Source organism: Psammomys obesus, unplaced genomic scaffold (genome assembly GCF_907164565.1).
Source record: "Psammomys obesus unplaced genomic scaffold, mPsaObe1.curated_primary_1811, whole genome shotgun sequence".
Lineage (NCBI taxonomy): Eukaryota > Metazoa > Chordata > Mammalia > Rodentia > Muridae > Psammomys > Psammomys obesus.
The window spans coordinates 296295-315574 of record NW_026596105.1 but is presented as its reverse complement, the minus strand read 5'-3'; the positions used below and the strand labels follow the sequence as shown (position 1 = coordinate 315574).

The following is a 19280-nucleotide window of genomic DNA, read 5'->3' as shown; positions in this document are numbered from 1 at the left end:
TCTCACTATGTACCCTGTAAAAAGCCTCTGTGGTGGCTTTGAAAGGAGCTTTGCTTTGGGGCAGAGACACTCCAAACCTCAGGATGCTACATCTTGGAAAGCCTCGTAAATAACGAAAAGTGGTCGTCATGTCAGCTTTTTCAAAAAATCTTCAGTTCTGTAGAGTTTCTTTGAAACAGCAAGCGAAGCACCAGGTCCTCTCTTGTCACCGGAGTGTCTGCCTTGTAGTGTAATTACCAAGGACATTTCTAGTAACGGAGAGATTTTATGCCTTTCTCCTCTCCCATTCTTCATATTAGAAGTACTATGTCTCCCAGTGTATGTACACTAGACACTGGGGAAATGAGGAAATATAATTTGAAGGGAAGTATGCAACTTATAACCTTACCCAGGATTGCATATGTGCATATTTACAAGTTAGTGTAGAGCTGACTTGGGTTACAAAGTGCGAAAGGAAATTGTCACATGATTGTAGTGCAGAACAGAATGGTTTCCCCCTTCTAGGAATTGCTTGCACTGTCTTCCAAGTAGCCAATCAACAGCATCGGACGTGTGGTCTGGGCGGAGGCAGCTCTGGCGGGATCTCCGGCTCTGGTTGTAGAGACAGGATGCTATTGGATAACTCATTTCTCAAAATGTCAAGAGGCATCTTTTTCAGAATGTCATCAACGAGCTTCAGAAATATCTCGTCCACATTGAAGTTGTCCTTGGCACTGGCCTCACAGAACCGCATCCCAGTTACCTGCTGTGCAAACTTTTCTCCTTGCTGCCTGGAGATCTCTCTGTCTGCCTCACAGTCCAGCTTGTTTCCGACCAGGAGAAGCTCAGCGTCTTCTGAAGCATACTTATCAATCATCTTCATCCATTTTGGCAAATCATCAAAAGTCTCTTTCTTGGTGATGTCATATACTAGTATGATCCCCTTGGCACTTCTGTAGTAGGCTGAGGTAATGCTGTTAAATCTCTCCTGCCCTGCTGTGTCCCAGATCTGCAATCTAATTTTCTTCCCTCTTAGTTCTACAGTCTTGATTTTAAAGTCAACACCCACGGTGGACTTGCAGGCCTCGCAGAACGTGTCGTCGGTGAAGCGCTCCATCAGGCTGGTCTTGCCCACGCCGCGGGAGCCGATGATGATGACCTGCAGCTTGAAGTCGGCCGGCCTGGGGGGCTGCTTCCTCCGGCGGGCCTGGCAGCCCGACAGCGCCAGGGAGACCGCGCCCAGGCCGCCGCCTGCGGGCCGCCGGTGCAGCGCGGCGCCCGGATCCATGCACGCATACGGCTCGCGCTCGGGCCGCTGTCCGCGCGCCCCGGGCCCCCGCGCCCCCTCCACGCGCTCCGCGCCGCCGCCGCCGCCGCCGCCTCCGGGAGACCTCAGGGTTGTTTTGATTTGCGTTTCCCTAATGGCTAATGAGGTTGAGCATTTCTTTAAGTGCTTCTCTGCCATTCGATATTCCTCTACAGAGAATTCTCTGTTTAGCTCTGTTCCCCATTTTTAAGTGGATTACTTGGTTTTCTGCTTTTCAGCTTCTTTATTTCTTTATATATACTGCATATGAGTCCTCTGTCAGATAAAGGGTTGGTGATGATTCTTTCCCAATCTGTAGGCAGTCGCTTTGTTTTGATGACAGTGTCCTTTGCTTTACAGAAGCTTTTCAGTTTCATGAGGTCGCATTTATTGATTGTTGCTCTTAGAGCCTGTGCTGTTGGTGTTCTGTTCAGGAAGTTTTCTCCTGTACCAATGAGTTCTAGGGTATTCCCCAATTTTTTTTCTAGCCGATTTAATGTGTCTGGTTTTATGTTGAGGTCTTTGATCCACTTGGACTTCAGTTTTGTGCAGGGTGATAAGTATGGATCTATTTGCATTTTTCTACATATAGACATTCAGTTGGACCAGCACCATTTGTTGAAGATGCTATCTTTTTTTCCATTGTATGGTTTTGGCATCTTTGTCAAAGATCAGGTGTCCATAATTGTGTGGGTTTATTTCTGGGTCTTCTGTTCGGTTCCATTGATCTACCATTCTGTTTCTATGCCAGTACCATGCAGTTTTTATAACTGTTGCTCTATAGTACAGCTTGAGATCAGGGATGGAGATACCTCCAGAAGATCTTTTATTGTAGAGGATTGTTTTAGCAATTCTCGGTTGCTTGTTATTCCATACGAAGTTGAAAATGTTTCTTTCCAGGTCTGTAAAGAATTGTGTTGGCAATTTGATGGGAATTGCATTAAATCTGTAGATTGCTTTTGGTAAGATGGCCATTTTTACTATGTTAATCCTGCCAAGCCATGAGCATGGGAGATCTTTCCATCTTCTCATATCTTCTTCTAATTCTTTCTTCAGAGACTTGAAATTTTTTTCATACAAGTCTTTGACTTGCTTGGTTAGGGTTACACCAAGGTACTTTATGTCATTTGTGGCTATTGTGAAGGGTGTTGTTTCTCTAATTTCTTTCTCAGCCCTTTTGTCTTTTGTATACAGGAGTGCTACTGATTTTTTTGAGTTAATTTTGTATCCGGCCACTTTGCTGAAGGTGTTTATCAGCTGTAGGAGTTCCTGGTGGAGTTTTTGGGGTCACTCCTGTATACTATCATATCATCTGCAAATAGTGATAATTAATTTGACTTCTTCCTTTCCCATCTGTATTCCATTGATCTCCTTCAACTGTCTTATTGCTCTAGCAAGGACTTCCAGCACTATGTTGAAGAGATATGGAGAGAGTGGGCAGCCTTGTCTTGTCCCTGATTTCAGTGGGATTGCTTTAAGTTTCTCTCCGTTCAGTTTGATGTTGGCTATAGGCTTTCTGTATATCGCCTTTACTATGTTTAGATATGTGCTTTGTATCCCTGATCTCTCCAATAATTTAAACATGAATGGATGTTGGATTTTGTCAAATGCTTTTTCAGCATCTAGGGAGATTATCATGTGTTTTTTTTTCTTTCAGTTTGTTAATATGGTGGATCACATTGATGGATTTCTGTATATTCAACCACCCCTGCATACCTGGGATGAAGCCTACTTGGTCATAGTGGATAATATCTTTGATGTGTTCTTGGATTCGGTTTGCAAGTATTTTGTTAAGTATTTTTGCATCAATGTTCATAAGGGAGATTGGCCTGAAATTCTCTTTCTTTGTTGAGTCTTTGTGAGGTTTAGGTACCAAGGTGACTGTGGCTTCATAGAATGAGTTTGGTAATGTTCCTTCTGTTTCTATTTTGTGGAATATTTTGAAGAGAATTGGAGTTAGCTCTTCTTTGAAGGTCTGATAGAATTCTGCGCTGAAGCCATCTGGTCCTGTGCTATTTTTGGATGGGAGACTTTTGATGACTGCTTCAATTTTGGGGGGGATATAGGACTATTTAATTGATTTACCTGGTCCTGATTCAGCTTTGGTAAGTGGAATCGATCAAGAAAATTTTCCATTTCATTTAGATTTTCAAATTTTGTTGTGTATAGGCTTTTGAAAAAGTCCTAATTATTGTTTGGATTTCCTCAGTGTCTGTAGTTATGTCCCCCTTTTCATTTCTGATTTTGTTGATTTGGATGGTGTCTCTCTGCCTTTTAGTTAGCTTGGCTAAGGGTTTGTCGATCTTGTTGATTTTCTCAAAGAACCAGCTCTTGGTTTCATTGATTCTTTGAATTGTTTTATTTGTTTCTAATTGATTAATTTCAGCCCTGGGTTTGATAATTTCCAGCCTTCTACTCCTTTTTGGTGTGTCTGCTTCTTCTTTTTCTAGGGTTTTTAAGTGGACCATTAAGTTGCTTGAATGAGCTGTCTCGAATTTCTTCTTGAAGGCACTTAGTGCTATGAACTTTCCTCTTAGCACTGCTTTCATTGTGTCTCACAAGTTTGGGTATGTTGTGTCTTCATTTTCATTGATTTCTAGAAAGACTTTAATTTCTTTCTTTATTCCTTCCCTGACCCAGCTGTCATTTAGTAACAAGTTGTTCAGTTTCCAGGTGTGTGTAGGCTTTTTGCTATTTCTGTTGTTGTTGAAGTCCAGCTTTATTCCATGGTGATCAGACAAGATACAAAAGATTATTTCAATTTTCTTGTATCTGTTGAGGCTTGCTTTGTGACCAACTATATGGTCTATTTTGGAGATGGTTCCTTGAGGTGCTGAGAAGAAGGTAAATTCTTTTGTGTTTGGGTGTAAGGTTCTGTAAATATCTGTGAGGTCCATTTGATTCATGACCTCTGTCCGCGACATTGTTTCTTTGTTTAATTTCTGTTTTGTTGACCTGTCCTTTGTTGAGATTGGGGTGTTGAAGTCTCCCAGTATTAATGTGTGGGGATCTATATGTGGTTTAAATTTTATCAATGTTTCTTTTACAAATGTGGGTGCTCTTGTATTTGGGGCATAGATGTTCAGGATTGTGATGTCTTCTTGTTGGAATTTTCCCTTGATGAGTATGAAGTGTCCTTCCCCATCTCTTTTTATTAATTTTGGTTGAAAGTCTATTTTATCAGATATTAGAATGGCTACTCCTGCTTGTTTCTTGGGTCCATTTGCTTGGAAAGTCATCTTCCAACCCTTTATCCTCAGGTAATGTCTATCTTTGTGCCTTAGGTGTGTTTCTTGTATGCAACAGATTGCTGAGTTTTGTTTACGTATCCATTCTGTTAATCTTTGTCTTTTTACTGGAGAGTTGAGTCCATTGATGTTGAGAGAGATTAATGACCAGTGACTGTTAGATCCTTTGATTTTGATGTTGGCTGTGGTCATCAGGTTGTGTGTTTGGTTGCCTTTTGTTTTACTGTAGTAAGGTTAATTATTTCCTGTGTTTTCTTGACAGAAGCTAATTTTCTTGGGTTGTATTTTCCCTTCCAGTGTCTTCTGTAATGCTGGATTTGTGTGTAGGTATTGTTGAAATTTGTTTTTGTCATTGAATATCTTGTTTTCTCCGTCTATGAGGACTGAGAGCTTTGCAGGGTATAGTAGCCTGGGCTGACATCTGTGTTCTCTTAGGGTCTGCATGATATCCGTCCAGACCCTTCTGGCTTTCATAGTCTCTGTTGAAAAGTCAAGTGTGATTCTAATGGGTTTGCCATTATACGTTACTTTGCCTTTTTCCCTTGCAGCTTTTAGTATTTTTTTCTTTGTTCTATATACTTACTGTTTTGATTATTATGTGGTGGGAGGATTTTCTTTTCTGGTCAAATTTGTTGCGTGTTCTGTAGGCCTCATGTATTCTTATTGGCCTCTTCTTTAACTTGGGGAAATTTTCTTCAATGATTTTGTTGAAAATATTTTCTGGGCCTTGGAGAAGGAAGTCTTCTTTGTCCTCTATATCTATTATTCTTAGGTTTTGTCTTTTCATATTGTCTTGGATTTCTTGGACGGTCTGTGTCAGGAATTTTTTGGATTTAACATTTTCTTTGACAGATACATCGATTTCTTCCATTGTATCTTCTACACGTGAGATTCTTTCTTCCATCTCTTGTAGTCTGTTGGTTATGCTTACGTCTGTAGTTCCTGTTTTCTTCCCTAGATTCTTCCTCTCAATTATTTCCTCCATTTGTGTTTTCTTTAATTTTTCCAGTTCTATCTTCAGGTCTTGAGTTGTTTTGGTTACTTCCTTTACCTGTCTGGTTGTATTTTCCTGTTTTTCTTTTAGTTCCTTCAACTCTGTTTCTTTTATTTCTTCTCTGAAGGCCACAAACTGTTTGGCTGCATCTTCCCATATTTCTTCATGGATGGCCATAATCTGCTTGTCTTTAACTTCCTCCATTTCTTTATGGATAGCCATGATCTGTTTGGTTTTATCTTCCTCTAATTCTTTACGTATTTTATTTGTTTCCTCTATTATCCTCTTCATCAGCATAGATGTAAGGTCATCTTCTTGATTTTTCTATTATGCTGTGTTGTCCAGGGCTGTTTGCCCCTGGATGGCTGGGTTCTGGAGATGCCATATTGCTCTGTCTTTTGTTGGTTGAGCTTTTACGCTGACCTCTACCCATTGGGCTGTTTTAGGTGTTGGCTGTTAGTTTCTGTGCTTCCTGGAGTCCTGATGTAGGGAGAATCCCCTTGGCCAGAAGTTGATTTTTTCCTGAAGGAGTCCTCCTCTGCTTTTTGGTTATGGTCACTGTATGGCCAGTGTTTCTCAGGAATTGCCACTGCTCACCTCAGGTGTATAGCCCTGAGTAGTAGCTGTGGTCTTTGTTAGGCAGGGGGGAATCTCCTCTTTCCCATAGAAGTTCTCAAGACAGCTGCCCCACTGCTGGGTTTCTCGTTATAAATTTATTGAGCTGCTGCTGTTGTTACAGTTTTCCAGGTACAGTCCTCTTGAAGAACCTGCTGATTCCCTAGCTGTGGGGTTTTCTCCCAACAGGGAAACTCAGTCTGTTATCCTGGGGCACACAGTTCTGTCTGGGAAAGTGAGAGGAGCGCCCAGCAAGTCTCTGGGCCAGAGGCTGAGTGCTCTGCTCTGGGCCTGGAGAATGTGCACCTAGGTTGAATTGGTGCCTGGGGGCGCTGCTCTAGTCTGGAGGCTGGGTGCCTCACTCTGGACCAGAAGCTGTGTGTGTTGGGTATTTGTCAGGTTTAGGTTTCAAGGTTACTGTGGCCTCATAGAATGAGTTTGGCAATGTACCTACACATGCATATCAACTAAACAATTCTCTACCAATGACAGCTTGGCCATGGAAGAAATATAAAAAAAAGAAAATAGACACGTCTTGAAACTCAATGAAAATGAAGGGAAAATTCATCCAACTTATGGGACACAATGAAAGCAGTGCTAAGAGGAAAGTTCATAGTACTAAGTACCTTCAGAAAGAAGTTTGAGACATCTCATACAAGCAATTTAAAGGCTCACCTGAAACGCTAGAAAAAGAAGAAGCTGGAATACCCAGTAAGAGCAGACAGCTGAAAATATTCAAACTCATGGCTGAAATCAATAAATTAGAAACAAATAAAACAATTCAAAGAATTAATGAAACCAAGAGATCGTTCTTTGAGAAAATCAACAAGATAGACTAACCCTTAGCCAAACTAATGAAAAGGCAGAGAGAAACTATCCAAATCAGCAAAATCATAAACAAAAAGGGAGACATAATGACAGACACTGAGGAAATTCAAAGAATAATTAAGTCTTACCTCAAAAGCTTTTACACAACAAAATTTGAAAATCTAAGTGAAACAGATAATTTTCTTGATAGATTCCATTTATGAAAGTTAAACCAAGATCAGGTAAATAGATTAAATAATCCTACATCCCTCCAAGCAAATAGAAGCAGTCATCAAATGTCTTCCTGTCAAAAAAATTGTCAGAACCTGATCATTTCAGTGCATAATTCTATCAGACATTCAAAGAGCTGACACCAATACTCTTCAAACAATTCCACAAAATAAAAACAGAGTATTTGTTTCTTTTAAACTTAATAGATTTGTCCAGAAACTTCATAAAATGAATCAGAACAAGAGATATTGGATATATCATCATTTAAAAGTGGTAAGTAAGGATGCAGTTGTATTTAGCAAGATGAGATCATGAAAATCACAAAATTGAGGAGCAATGTGACAGTCTACAAAGACTAAAGTAGGAATGTAGAAATTAGCAATAAAAATATTTTAAGTAAAATTCTATTATGAAGAATTCTCAAATCAAAACACCAGGCACCAGAATCCTGTACATTTTAGAGAAATTGTATACATTTAATATACACATTCTGAGTCACATTAACAAATTTAAATATCATGTACCTTTCATATTTACTATCTATAATATGTATCAGGAAGGTACAAGATTGGATACTACAGAACTTGATGTCAAGACTCCATTGCTGAAGATACCAGAAAACTTGAGTTAATGAACATGGAGAAATCAAGCTATTAATCACCTGGATGCTTTATCTTTCCTGGCTATATTTCATAGTGCTGGAAGGTGCTATATATCCTACCAAAGGAAATAAAGGTAATATCACTTTTTCTGTGAACCAGTTATGATGGGCCTTTTATGATATGCGGTCTGGTTCAACAATAGGCACACATATTGTATTTGTAATTAATCTTTCTCTGATTCAATTTTTGAGGTCCCCTCATGGTATAGAACACATGCTTGGCAGTCAAAATGGCCATAATCTGTGACTAGGTAGATCATAGACTCAAGTGGTGTACAAGTTCATGATGTACTATGTGTTTTCAAAACATGAATCTAAAATGAAGTGATGAAGTCTTGGTATTAAAGTTTCCATTTCATTATCACTGCTATGTGTTTGGAAGATTGGAGCCCCTTTGCTACTTTATCATGAAATGTGTAATAGTGATTGCAGTCTATAATGTGTTTGCAGTACTTTACTTACATGCATAAAGTTGTCCAAAATTATATAAATACTATTTTAACTGGAGTCTTCTTGTGTGTGTGTTTGACCACCTGGTGATCACAACACTCACTACCCTTGACTGGAAGAATAAAGAATCACAAAGTTAGGTAGGTAGGGGACTACGTGTAGAGAGAATAAATATGGGAGTGGTGGTGTTGGTGAATGTGATTAAATGTTTGTATTAAAATATTAAAGAATATATATTTAAAGGCCAAAACAAAATTAAGTGTGTGATGGAAGGGCATTGTTGAAATTATGAGAATCAAGAAAAATAAATAGTAGTTCTTGCCAATAGACAGCATAGATCCAAATGTATATCTATATAAATATAATGATATATATCATTTTGGACAACTTTCCAAGTAACTCGCAAATCTCAGTAATTCTCTTTCCCAGTAACTATTAAATCCCAATCAAATTTCAGCTGGCAGTGAGATTTTCTTTCCCTCTCCTTCTCCATGCTGGTATTTTGTTTTGTTTGAGTACACATGATCTGACACATCTTTTCATAATTATTGTGAGTTTACATGTGCAACTAGCCTGCTGTGGACAGAAAATATTGTTTTCTTGAGGTTATCCACAGCCTCTGGCTCTTAAAACCTACCCAGGTCTCTTCAGCCATGATCCCTTATGTAAGCCACATTTGTGTCTAAGCACTTAATGTTGTTATATGTACCATGAACAATTTCTATACCTTCAACAGTCACTGGTTTCTGCATTATTTTCCATCTACTGCAAAAAAAATAGCTACTCTGATGAAGGCTGAGGGATGCACTGACCCACGGTGCAACAATAAATGAGGAGTTGATTTCATATATAGTCTATTTTGTAGACTAACAGCATTAAATCCAATCCTTGGGTCTAGTCACAGATTCTGGCTACTTTTATGGTGCGTGTTAAGCATGTGTTCCATTCCATGGAGGAGACCTTAAAATCAAATCAGACAAAGGTTGATTCCACATATAATATTTGCCCATATTGTACCATAGTGTATATGATATAAAGTCCATTATAACTACATACCTCATAGTTCATGGAAGAATAGGAGTTGGTGTTACCTTTATTTCCTTTGGTAGCAAGTATAGTACCTTCTAGCACTATGAAATATGGCCAAGAACGATAGAGCATCCAGGTGATTAATAGCTTTATTTCTCCAAGTTCAACAACTCAAGTTATATAGTATCCTCAACAATGGAGACTTGACATCAAGTTTGCAAGTTTCCAATCTTGTACCTTCATGATACACATTATAGATAATAAATATGAAAGATGCATGATATTTAAATTACCTTTTAATTAATTAAAATTTATTCAATTTGTATCCTGGCTGTAGTCCCCTCTCTTGTCTCCTCCCAGTCTCCCATTTGCACCTCCTTTTTCCCCTATGCCCTTCCACTAGTCCACTGATAAGGGAGGTCCATTTCCCCTTCTATCTGATCCTGGCCCATATGGTCTCATCAGGACTGGCTGCATTGTCCTCTTCTGTGGTTTGGCAAGGCTAAATAACACAAGGGGAGGTGATCAAAAGTCAGGCCAATAAGTTCATATCAAGTGTTTTTTTATTTGAGAATTTTTATTTTTTAATAACTTACACTTTGTATCCCAGCTGTAGCCCTCTCTTTCATCCCCTCCTAATCGATCCCCCAACACCTCCCATGCCCCTCCCAAAGTGCACTGATAGGGAGGTCCTCTTCCATTTCCATCTGACTCTAGCCCATCAGGACTCATCAGGACTGGCTGCATTGTCTTTCTCTGTGGCATGATAAGGCTCCTCCTCAATTAGGGGGAGGTGAGAAAAGAGCCAGCCACTGTGTTCATGCCAGAGACAGTCCCTGTTACCATTATTAGGGAGCCCATTTGAAGACTGAGTTGCCTTGGACTACATCTCTTACCTCCATGCATGGTCCTTATTCAGAGTATCAGTCTCAGAAAAGACCCTTGTGTCCAGATATTTTGGTTCTGTTGCTCTCCTTATGGAACTCCTGTCCACTCCAGGTCTTTCTATCACCCACTTCATTAATAAGATCCCTTGCATTCTGACCAAAGTTTGGCTATGAATCTCAGCATCTGCTTAAATACTCTGCTGGGTAGAGTCTTTCAAAGGCCATCTGTGGTAGGCTCCTGTCTTATTCCCTATTTTCTCACACTTCCAATGTTCGTTAAATTTGCCTTTCTTAGTGAGGACTGATCATCTTACCCAGGGTCCTCCTTCTGCTTAGCTTCCTTAGATATACAGATTTTAATATGATTATCCTGTTTTATATGTCTAATGTCCATTTATTAGTGAATATATACCATGTGTGTCTTTCTGCTTCTGGGATACCTCACTCAGGATGATCTTTTCTACTTCCCACCATTAGCCTGCAAATTTCATGATTCCCTTGTTTTTAAAAACTGAGTATTATACAATTGTGTAAGTGTATAACAATTTCTGTATCCATTCCTCAGTTGAGGGACATCTGAGTTGTTTCGGATTCAGGCTATTACAAATAAAGATGCTCAGAACATGGGTGAGCAAATATCATTGGTGTATACTTGAGCATATTTTGGATATGGCTGAATCTTGAGGTAGCACAAATCCTAATTGTCTGAGAAAGCGCCAGATTGATTTCCAAAGTGGTTGTACAAGTTTACATTTCCACTAGCAAAGGAGGAGGGTTCCCCTTTCTCCACAACCTCTCCAGCATGTGTTGTCACTTAAGTTTTTGATCTTAGCCATTCTGATGGGTGTATGGTGAAATCTCTGGGTCGTTTTGATTTGCATTTTCCTGATGACTAAAGATGTTGAGCATTTCTTGAAGTGTTTTTCTGCCATTTTATATTCCTCTATTGAGAATTCTATGTTTAGCTCTGTATGCCATTTTTTTTAATTAGATTACTTGACATGTTGGTGTTTAACTTCTTAAATTCTTTATTTATTATGAATATTAGCCTCTATCTGATACTGGGTTGGCGAAGATCCTTTCCCAACTGTACCATATTTTCTGTATCTAGTACTCTGGTTAGGGACATCTAGGTTGTTTCCAGATTTGGGCTATCACAAATAAAACTACTGTGAAGATGGTTGATCAAAGGCCCTTATTGAATGGTGGGGCATCTTTTGTGAGTTTTATAGCTGCGTCTAGAGGAAGCACTATTCCTAATTGACTGAGAAAGCACCAGATTGGTTTCCAAAGTGGTTGTAGAATTTTACATTGCCAACAGAAATGGAGGAGGGTTCCTCTCTCTCCACATCCTCTCCAGCATTTGTCTTCACTTGAGTTTTTGATCTTCCTCTTTCTGATCAGTGTAAGGTGAAATCTCTGGGTCCTTTCCATGATGACTAACAATGTTGAGCAGTTCTTTAAGTGTTTATCTGTCATTCAATACTCCTCTACAGAGAATTCTCTGTTTAGTTCTGTGCCCCATTTTTTAATTGGATTACTTGATTTGTTGCTGTTTAACTTCTTGAGTATTTATAGATGCTGGATATTATCCATCTATCAGATACAGGGTTGATGAAGATCCTTTCCCAATCTGCAGGCTGTCATTTTGTTCTGACAGCAATGTCCTTTGCATTACAGAAGATTTTTAGTTTCATGAGGTCCCATTTATTGTTTAGGATCTTAGAACCTGTGCTGTTGGTGTTCTGTTCAAGTAGTTGTCTCTTGTACCAATGATTTCAAGGCTCTTACCCAATTTTTCTTCTAACAGGTTTAATGTGTCTGCTTTTATATTGAGGTCTTTGATCCACTTGGACTTTAGTTTTGTGCAGGGTGATAAATATGGATCTATTTGCATTTTTCTACATATAGACATCCAGTTAAACCAGCACCATTTGTTGAAGATGCTGCCCTTTTCTATTGTATGGTTTGGGGTTCTTTTTCAAAAATCAAGTATCCATAGGTGTGTGGGTTCATTTCTGAGTTTTCTATTCTATTCCACTGATCCACCATTCTGTTTCTATGCCAGTACCATGCAGTTTTTATTACTATTGCTCTGTATTACAGCTTGAGATCTGGGATGAAGATACCTCCAGACTATCTGTTGAAGTACAGGATTGTTTTAGTAAGTCTGTGTTTTCACATAAGAAATTGAGACTTGTTCTTTCAAGATCTGTGAAGAATTGTGTTGATATTTTGATGGGAATTGCATTGAATCTGTAGATTGATTTTGGCGGGATGTTCATTTTTCACTATGCTAATCCTACTGATCCATGAGCATGGGAGATCTTTCCATCTTCTGATCTTCAATTTCTTTCTTCAGAGACTTGAAGTTTTTTTCTAACAGGTCTTTCACTTGCTGGGTTAGAGTCACACTGAGGTAATTTATGTTATTTGTGGCTCTTGTGAAGGGTGTTGTTTCACTGATTTCTTTCTCAGCACATTTTTCATTTGTATACAAGAGGGCTACTGATTTTTTTTTTTTTTAGTTAATTTTGTATCCAGCCACTTTGCTCAAGGTGTTTATCAGCTGAAGGGGTTCCTGGGTAGAATTTTTTGGGTCACTCATGTATACTAAGTTTTTCTCCATTTATTTTGATGTTGGCTATAGACTTGCTGTATATTGTGTTTACTGTATTTAGGTATGTGCTTTGTATCCCTGATATCTCCAATACTTTAAATATGAATGGGTGTTGAATTTTGTCATATTTTTTTAGGCATCTAAGGAGATAATCATGTGGTTTTTCTCCTTCAGTTTGTTTATATGGTGGATTACATTGATGGATTTCCATATTTTGAACCACCCCTACATGCCTGGAATGAAGCCTACTTGGTCATGTTGGATGATATATTTATGTTTTTGATATAGTTTGCATGTATTTTAGAGTATTTTTGCATCAATATCCAAAGAGAGATAGGTCTGAAGTTCTCTTTTTTGTTGTTGTTGGGTCTTTGTGTGGTGTAGGTATTAAGGCTTCATAGACTGAGTTTGGCAATATTCCTTTTGTTTCTATTTTGTAGAATATTTTGAAGAGAATTGAAGAGAGCTAGCTCTTCTTTGAAGGTCTGGTAGAATTCTGCACTGAAACCATATGTCCCTAGTCTTTTTTTAAGAGAGACTTTTGATGACTTCTTCTATTTCTTTGGGGTATATAGGACTACGTAATATATTTACCTAATCTTGATTTAATTTTTAATTTTATAAATGGAATCTATCAAGAAAATTGTAGATTTCATTTAGATTTTCACATTTTGTGGTGTATAGGTTTGGTTTGGATTTCCTCAGTGTCTATTGCTATGTCCCCCTTTTCATTTATGATTTTACTGATTTGGATAGTTTCTTTCTGCCTTTTCATTAGTTTGGCTATGGGTTTGTCTATCTTGTTGATTTCTCTAAGAACCAGCTCTTGGTCACATTGATTCTTTGAACTGTTTTTTTTTAATTTTTAATTTTTATATTAATTACAGGGACCTCCTCCACATCCATCTGACCCTAGGCAATCAGGTCTCATCAGGACTGGCTGCTTTGTCCTCTTGTTTGGCTTGGCTAGGCTGCTCCCCTCTTAGGGGGAGGTGATCAAACATTAGCCACATCCTGGAAACAACCCAGATGTCCCTCAACTGAGGAATGGATACAGAAATTGTGGTACATTTACACAATAGAACACTACTCAGCAATTAAAAACAAGGAATTCATGAAATTTGCAGGCAAATGTTGTAATCAAGAAAAGATCATCTTGAGTGAGGTATCCCAGAAGTAGAAAGACACACATGGTATATACGCACTTATTGTTGAATGTTTTCCTTGTTTCCAATTCATTAATTTTACCTCTGAATTTGATTATCTCTGATAGTAGTTATTACTTTTATATTATGACATACACTATATTTTTCATTTTGTTTCATTTTTTTGTGAAGTTCCTAGGTTTATAAGAAACATAACTCAGAAACACAATCTGTAAATCAAAGCAAATTCATAGAAAAGGACTTTAGGTTTGGAAAGAAAAAAAATACAATGTTCTTGGAGCCTGTGTGCATGTCAGATATATGAGCAAACAGCAGTTTTCCAAAGGAAAAATTTTTTGGAAAAGGAATAGGAAAACACAAAGAATCAACAATGCAAACAATGCAGAAAAAAACAGCAACAGAAAAAAACTGTGACTAGAAAGACATAATTATGCAAAAATTCTACATTTAAAGGTACACCCTTCATTTCTTTTCAAGTATGTTTAATGTACTTAATCTCTTTCCCCACAGATCTTTCCAAAATATAAAAAATAATTACTTTTCCAGAAAAATCTTAAAATATTGTAATATGCAGCATTTGTATAGAAGAACAGTTTACTAAATAGAAACTTAAGAAAACGTTTTTTTGTGAACAGCACATTTTGACACTAAATGAAATGCTATTCCTGGTGTGTGGGACTTTTGGCATCATGAAGAGTGTGAAATCTTTCCTCACCGTGATATTTTTAGATATTATTATTGCATAATAAGATAAAATGTTTCAGGTGCAAATGTGAGGATCTGAGTTCAGCTGTCTTCCTGAAAACATAAATGTACTATTATAATCCTGTGATCACATAGCAGGAAGAACCCAAGAGAGGAGACTTTCTCTCTACAAGTTTGCTGATCACAGTGGCAGGCTTATTTGGTGAAAACAATAAGATCAGTTAGTGTGGTATGCTGCCTTCCACACAGCAGAGGGTAAGGAGAGGCAGAAAGAAGCTTAGTGATTTCAAGGCCAGAGTATGTTCCAGGTCAGCCAATGCTACATGGTCAGACTCTGTCTCAGTCAATTGAATAAGTCAGTCTGTCAGTAAGTGAATAATTAAACAAATGATAAAGAACCATTGTGAAATAATGTGGACAGCTAGGACTCACCCTGGATATCCTTTCTGCTTTGCACTAATAGTTATTGACACTCATGAACTTATACATGAACAGAGAAAGTCACATCCACAATAGTGTTGCACACAGCTCATCAATACACAGAGTTAACATAAATTTAAATATGGACTCACATGAATTAATCCTATCAATTGAATGCAGAGACAAGAAGAGTCCCATGAGTTCAAGACCAGCCTCATCTACATGGTGTGTTCCAGGCCACACTATTGAGAAAATATCATAGAAATGACAACTGTGGCAATATATTATTTGAATTAACTTTATGCTATACTTTAAATAAGTTATTTTCTAAAACTTGAATGACTGGATCAAGACATAATGACATTTCTTAATTGTTGAAGCAGAAGGGCCAAGTTCCAGACACCAAAAGTTCTGATGTTTTGTCAGAATCCAATTTCTTATTCATGGACAGTTTAAGTTTATTATTCTGCACATACAAGATAAATAAAGCAATATAATAATAAATTATATTTACTGAGACCATAATTAATAAAGGTCAATACTATAGGATCTTACCTAATCTTATCTACTTAAAATGCCCATGATAATTCCAGTCATTCATGAAAATATATTTTAAAAAGTGTTTTATAGAAACATGGGATTTTGAGTTATAAAAGCCATTGCACTAAATATGTGAGTTTATGGTCTATCTCTTCTTCCCGTATGTTTTTGTATTGTTTTGTTTTAATCTGTTCAGGTATAAGTTTAAGAACTACCAGTTCGAGGTGGGACAAGATGGCGGCGCTGGGAGGACTCTCATTCTGAGCAGCAGCAACAGCAGGATCAGCACAGTGACCAGCAATTAGAACTCATGGCCATAAAACACAGTCATTGTGTTTCCCAGGTGAGAGGATACCCCAGAGTGGGGGATTCAATCAGCTTTTAACTCACCCGGCTAAACCGCGGAAGAGATCCCGATTCCGCCAGACGCTTGGCTGCCGGCCGCCAGCCCCAGCCCCAGCCCAGAGCCACAAGCCAGTGTCTCTGGTCATGGTCCCAGACTGAACCATGCGCACCACATTATCAGAGACTAGAATTTTTAGTCGAGAGATAACCCCACGGTACAGGAAACGATTGGGACCGACCTTAGGTCACCCAGACATCCCCTGGAAAAGACTCGGGTTCCACGAGGGCCCCAGGAGCCAGCCCGGAGCCAGAGCCGGGGACCCAGGCTCCGGCACAGAGCACTGCCTGCCTGTGTGCCTGATTCGCCGCCTGAGATAGAACTGTGGGCACCAGGGCACCAGCGAATGAGTTTCACTGTCCGGTGCAAACACACAGGGAGGGAAAGGGCTTGTCTGCTCTCAGAGCACTCAGCCGACACCCCCACCCCGAAAACGTCTCGGGAAAATTACCTAGTTTAGACAGACACCCAGGCTCCCAAAGGCCGGAAAGGCAGACACAAGCAGTTTCTGCGCACCAGACAGCTGGCGAAGACTGAGCCGCCATCACTCAGCTGTGCTCCAGACACAGGCAGTTTCTGTGGTCAGCCAGCTGGTGGAGACTGAGCAGTGTGCACCAGGGCAAAAAAAGAGACTGGGAGTCCCAGTCTCCAGAGAATCCACAGGGAAGAAAGGAAACTGTACTGACTTAAATCACCCAATCCTTCCCTGGAAAAAGCTAGCAGACCGGCGGGGTGGAGCCGCCATCACTCAGCTGTGCTCCAGACACAGGCACAAACAGTTGCTGCATGCCAGATGTCCAACTGGGTCACAGCAGCTAATCATTAAATTTACAAGAAACCCAGAAACAGGGCAGCTGTCCTCAGAACTTCCCTGGGTGAGAGGAGAACCCTCTTGACTAACAAAGACCACAGTTACCACTCAGGTCTCTATCCCTGAGGTGAGCAGCAGCAACTCGTGAAAAAACGCCAGCCATCCAGAGACTATACCCAAAAAGCTGAGAAGACATCCTTCAGGAAAAACCAGCTTTCTGCAAAGGGGATTCTCTCAACCACAGGATCCCCAGGAACCACCAGAAAATAACCCCAAACACCTAAGATAGCACAATGGGTAGGGGCCAGCGTAAAAGCTCAACCAACAAAAGACAGAGCAATATGGCATCTCCAGAACCCAGTTACCCAGGGGCAAGTAGCCCTGGACACCCCAGCATAACTGAAATCCAAGAAGATGACCTAACAACTATGCTCATGAAGATGATAACAGAGGAAACAAATAAGATACGTAAAGACATAGAAGAAGATAAACTCAAACAGAATATTGCCATCCATAAAGAAATAGAGGAAGCTGCAGCCAAACAATTTATGGCCTTTAGAAAGGAAATGCTTAAAGCACTGAATGAAATAAAAGAAACAGAGTTGAAGGAACTAAAAGAAAAACAGGAAAGTACAATCAGACAGGTGAAGGAAGTAAACAAAACAACTCAAGACCTGAAGATAGAACTGGAAAAATTAAAGGAAACACAAATGGAGGAAATAATTGAGAGGAAGAATCTAGGGAAGAAAACAGGAACTACAGAGGTAAGCATAACCAACAGACTACAAGAGATGGAAGAAAGAATCTCATGTGTAGAAGATACAATGGAAGAAATCGATGTATCTGTCAAAGAAAATGTTAAATCCAAAAAATTCCTGACACAGACCGTCCAAGAAATCCAAGACAATATGAAAAGACAAAACTTAAGAATAATAGGTATAGAGGAAAAAGAAGACTTCCTTCTCCAAGGCCCAGAAAATATTTTCAACAAAATCATTGAAGAAAATTTCCCCAAGTTAAAGGAGAGGCCCACAGAACACCCAACAAATTTGACCAGAAAAGAAAATCCTCCTGCCACATACTAATCAAAACAGTAAGTATATAGAACAAAGAAAAAATACTAAAAGCTGCAAGGGAAAAAGGCAAAGTAATGTATAATGGCAAACCCATTAGAATCACACTTGACTTTTCAACAGAGACTATGAAAGCCAGAAGGGTATGGATGGATATCATGCAGACCCTAAGAGAACACAGATGTCAGCCCAGGCTACTATACCCTGCAAAGCTCTCAATCCTCCTAGACGGAGAAAACAAGATATTCAATGACAAAAACAAATTTCAACAATACCTACACACAAATCCAGCATTACAGAAGACACTGGAAGGGAAAATACAGCCCAGAAAATTAGCTTCTGTCAAGAAAACACAGGAAATAATTAACCTCACTACAGTAAAACAAAAGGCAACCAAACACACAACCTGATGACCACAGCCAACATCAAAATCAAAGGATCTAACAGTCACTGGTCATTAATCTCTCTCAACATCAATGGACTCAACTCTCCAGTAAAAAGACAAAGATTAACAGAATGGATACGTAAACAAAACCCAGCAATCTGTTGCATACAAGAAACACACCTAAGGCACAAAGATAGACATTACCTGAGGATAAAGGGTTGGAAGATGACTTTCCAAGCAAATGGACCCAAGAAACAAGCAGGAGTAGCCATTCTAATATCTGATAAAATAGACTTTCAACCAAAATTAATAAAAAGAGATGGGGAAGGACACTTCATACTCATCAAGGGAAAATTCCAACAAGAAGACATCACAATCCTGAACATCTATGCCCCAAATACAAGAGCACCCACATTTGTAAAAGAAACATTGATAAAATTTAAACCACATATAGATCCCCACACATTAATAGTGGGAGACTTCAACACCCCACTCTCAACAAAGGACAGGTCAACAAAACAGAAATTAAACAAAGAAACAATATCTCTGACAGAGGTCATGAATCAAATGGACCTCACAGACATCTACAGAACTTTACACCCAAACACAAAAGAATTTACCTTCTTCTCAGCACCTCATGGAACCTTCTCCAAAATAGACCATATAGTTGGTCACAAAGCAAGCCTCAACAGATACAAGAAGACTGAAATAATCCCTTGTATCCTGTCTGATCACCATGGAATAAAGCTGGACTTCAACAACAACAGAAATAGCAAAAAGCCTACACACTCATGGAAACTGAACAACTTGTTACTAAATGACAGCTGGGTCAGGGAAGAAATAAAGAAAGAAATTAAAGCCTTTCTAGAACTCAATGAAAATGAAGACACAACATACCCTAACTTGTGGGACACAATGAAAGCAGTGCTAAGAGGAAAGTTCATAGCACT

At 39.1% G+C, this 19280-nt stretch overlaps 1 protein-coding gene across 1 annotated transcript; it reads right to left on the bottom strand.

The window, feature by feature from the left end:
- Window positions 1-278: 278 nt before the first annotated feature.
- LOC129692339 (ras-related protein Rab-12-like) lies at window positions 279-1282 on the bottom strand. Its single transcript, XM_055628676.1, has one exon. The coding sequence runs from the start codon at window positions 1265-1267 to the stop codon at window positions 536-538; it is 732 nt and encodes a 243-aa protein (XP_055484651.1). The 5' UTR covers window positions 1268-1282; the 3' UTR covers window positions 279-535.
- Between the last annotated feature and the right edge of the window lie 17998 nt (window positions 1283-19280).

What these genes read in the sequence shown, in the direction of transcription:
- LOC129692339 (XM_055628676.1), bottom strand. Translation starts at nt 1,267, where the DNA reads ATGGATCCGGGCGCCGCGCTGCACCGGCGGCCCGCAGGCGGCGGCCTG.